This window comes from Aricia agestis, chromosome 15 (assembly GCF_905147365.1).
Source record: "Aricia agestis chromosome 15, ilAriAges1.1, whole genome shotgun sequence".
Taxonomy (NCBI): domain Eukaryota; kingdom Metazoa; phylum Arthropoda; class Insecta; order Lepidoptera; family Lycaenidae; genus Aricia; species Aricia agestis.
Genome location: NC_056420.1, coordinates 15,000,443 through 15,003,813, shown reverse-complemented (window position 1 = coordinate 15,003,813; position 3,371 = coordinate 15,000,443). Strand labels below are relative to the sequence as shown.

The following is a 3,371-nucleotide window of genomic DNA, read 5'->3' as shown; positions in this document are numbered from 1 at the left end:
TTGTTACGCGGCCGCCGCTTGGGGCTCGATGGGTTTAAAGGAAATTTAACAGAAAAATATTGAAGTTACTCATAAAACTTCTAAGCAAATAATTTTTAGGAACCATAATATTTCCTGTTTTAAAATAATTATTGCAAATATATATTTTATGGCATATTTTGGTTCCAGATATAATAATTATTATTGATTTTCTCTTAACTAGTGTCCTAAGAAGTTACAATGGCAACACGGTACTTTATAAACCATAAAATATTAGCATGCCATGCTCAGAGTCATAGGAGAATTCGTAATGAGTGCTGAAATTGCAATCATGATTCATTTTGTAACAAAGTAGTCAAAATATTATACAAAACATGTTAAGTATACCTTGTAGTTAGTTTTAAAGCTCATCACACATGGTTGCTAAATATAGAATATTATATAATAATGTGCTACGGTCTCATCATCATAATATAATATAGGAAAGATGTTTACATTATAGACCCCATGTGTAATAGCTCCTCAACATAATGGAAAATGACAAACAACAATATTTTAGCACCTGAACATTTTTACATTTCTCTATCTAGCTAATGTTTAACAAGTTAGGCTGCCATAGCCAGTTTAGAGTCGAAAGCCAAACTGGCTTCAAAAAATAAGCGCTAATAATATTATGTCCACTACTGAAGTACAAATTTTAGTATGGACATTTCCTTTTTATATAGTTTTTATTTACTTCTAAAATTCAATATGCTAATCGATATTAAAATATATAAAGGTTTTGTTACATTAATTAACTTCTATCTAAGCTCACAAGTCTATATACATGCATGGACTTCAGCAATACAACGTAAAATCATTTCAATCGAACCGCTTCTAGAATTATTATTTAATACTTATCTAATTCATAATACAAAATATATTTTTAAATATATAGATATGAAATCTTGTCAAATAATTTAAAATAAAGAGTAGTTTTAATAAAGTTAGGAGTCCCACAGCACAACGAGGACATGCATCGCAGGCGGTCATGGTAACCATATTATATTATAATTTATTATAGCTTCAGACTACAGTACCACAAGTACTTACAACAAAGGTAAGTAGATCTATAAGATTGTAAGTATGCATCTTAAAGAACCCTAAAAAGGTTCTAAAAATGTTTTTAAACTTTTGTTCAGACAGCAGGTACTGTTGAGTGTTGAGTTACACAAACAGATCATAATTTTCATATTTTACTTCTACAATGGCACTTATATCACACGCAGAGAGAAATGTTGTGTCAAAAACTACTCTTTATTTGTTGAAAACCTCATACACACTGATACGGAGCAGGCTTTCCCGGGAATTAGTACAGCTACAGCCTACAGGCTATACTTTGAGTTTAGTACAGCAAAAATCTCCCCATGAGCTGGTACTACAACAATTGTCATAGAGATGGGAGCCACAAATAAAACACTCCCACATATAGTCGTTAAGAGATAATACAATACAATAGTTAAAAATCATATTTAGAGAAGTGTACACTTGAAAGAGCGATGTGAGCCTATCTTGTTACCTTTCCTGTACTTTTTTCCGCGACTCTCCTTGTCCTTACGGATTTCTCGCACGAGGGTATAAAAGGCGTCATCCACTCCCATGCGGGTCTTGGCTGAGGTCTCCACGAACGGCACTCCGTAGCTTCGTGCCACCTGCAATTGGCCAAATTTTTCATCAATATTATTCAAAATAATTCATCAAACTTTCGGGTTTCAAATAACATTATTATTTATAAAATTATAATCTATTAATCATTTACAATAACACAAAATAATGTCTCTTAATTAAAAGCACGGGATAATAACAATATTATGGTTTTTAATAGACTCGAGGTTATTTAGAGTTTGAAATATGTTGTGTATATTTTAAAGTAGGTAATAAAAATACAATATCTTTGGAACTTCTTTGGAACTTTAAATGATTTAGCCAAGGGCATATTAACTTATCAACAAATATTTAACTTTATAATTTTAAACTTCAGATTCCGAGAACTGTACCTATACCTTTAGCTAATAGGTTCAACAAAAGTTATGTTTTTTAAGTTATGACTAGGAAAACATCAATGAAAGAGAGCAGCTCACTAGCCTTGCAGACACTGCACAAGTTATACTTTCTTGTTGATTTGTTAAATAAAACAGTTTCTATAATTATTACTTTGACTCGATAAATTAAACTGCATACTTCATAGTACAGAGCTGACTCGATAGAGTTGTATTTAGGGTTGCCAGGTCGCTAAACCGAAAAGCCGGACAAAGCAGCCAGCTTGGCCGGACATTTGTACAAAAAAGTCCTGCTATCAAATACTTAGAATCTGAACTATTAGTGTAGGTATACATTTGTGGCGGTACCCACAATGCGCCTAACATTCCTGCATCGCACTATCGAAGTTTCGGAGAACGGCAAGATATGAAATGACGTCAGTGGGCTTCGGCTTGATCGAGTATGCTATCTCGTTCGGTCAGAAGATCTTCCTTTTCGGCCGCCACTAACAACGTTAAACATTCGACATACAATTTTACATTTTATGATGTGTAAAACCTTCTAAAATTAGTAGATTTTCATATGAAATCATTGATTCAAAGCTCTACAAAAGCCGGACTCCTCTTAACTTTGGCCGGACACTCAATCAAAAAGCCTGACAGTGTCTGGCTTTATCTGGACACCTGGCAACCCTAGTCGTATTACAGTTAACAGACTGTGGTATAGTACAGACCTCGCGCGCCTGCGTCATGTCGACGGCCCAGGCCTGCAGGTCGCACTTGTTGCCCACTAGCACCATGGGCACCTCCTCCGCGTCTTTGACCCGCTTGATCTGCTCGCGGTAGGAGCCGATGTCCTCGAAGCTCTTGGCGCTGTTGACGGCGAACACGAGCAGGAAGCCCTCGCCCGTGCGCATGTACTGGTCGCGCATCGCCGAATACTCCTCCTGCCCCGCCGTGTCCAGGATGTCCAGCAGGCACGTCTCCCCGTCTATCACCACTTGCTTCCTATACGAGTCCTCTATCGTCGGGTCGTACTCGTCCACGAAATGGTTTTGAATGAGTTGTATGGTCAGAGCCGATTTGCCTACGCCGCCTGCCCCCACGACGACTAGCTTGTACTCGGTCATCCTGGGATTGAGGCGACTCGATAGGCAAAATATTTTTCGTAACGAGGAACGTCACCGTAACTAGAAACGTCGCCCCGGAGCGCTCCGCCACACCTGTTGTGCTACTCACATCGGCATCACACTCACCACTCGTTATGTTTTAGTATTGTACGCACAGAACTCCTAAAATGACTAATTATTGTAATAATAGTCAAATGTAATAAATAACAATGAGGCAGTTCACTCACCCTCCCGACATAGATAA

The 3,371-nt window shown here is 37.4% G+C and overlaps 1 protein-coding gene across 1 annotated transcript; it reads right to left on the bottom strand.

Annotated features, from left to right (window-relative positions):
- Positions 1 to 701: 701 nt before the first annotated feature.
- Positions 702 to 3,371, bottom strand: LOC121734216 (GTPase HRas). Its single transcript, XM_042124697.1, has 2 exons — positions 2,732 to 3,371; positions 702 to 1,670 (listed from the first exon to the last, which is right to left on the bottom strand). Exons 1-2 carry the CDS (start codon positions 3,125 to 3,127, stop codon positions 1,491 to 1,493), a joined length of 576 nt encoding a protein of 191 aa, XP_041980631.1. The 5' UTR covers positions 3,128 to 3,371; the 3' UTR covers positions 702 to 1,490.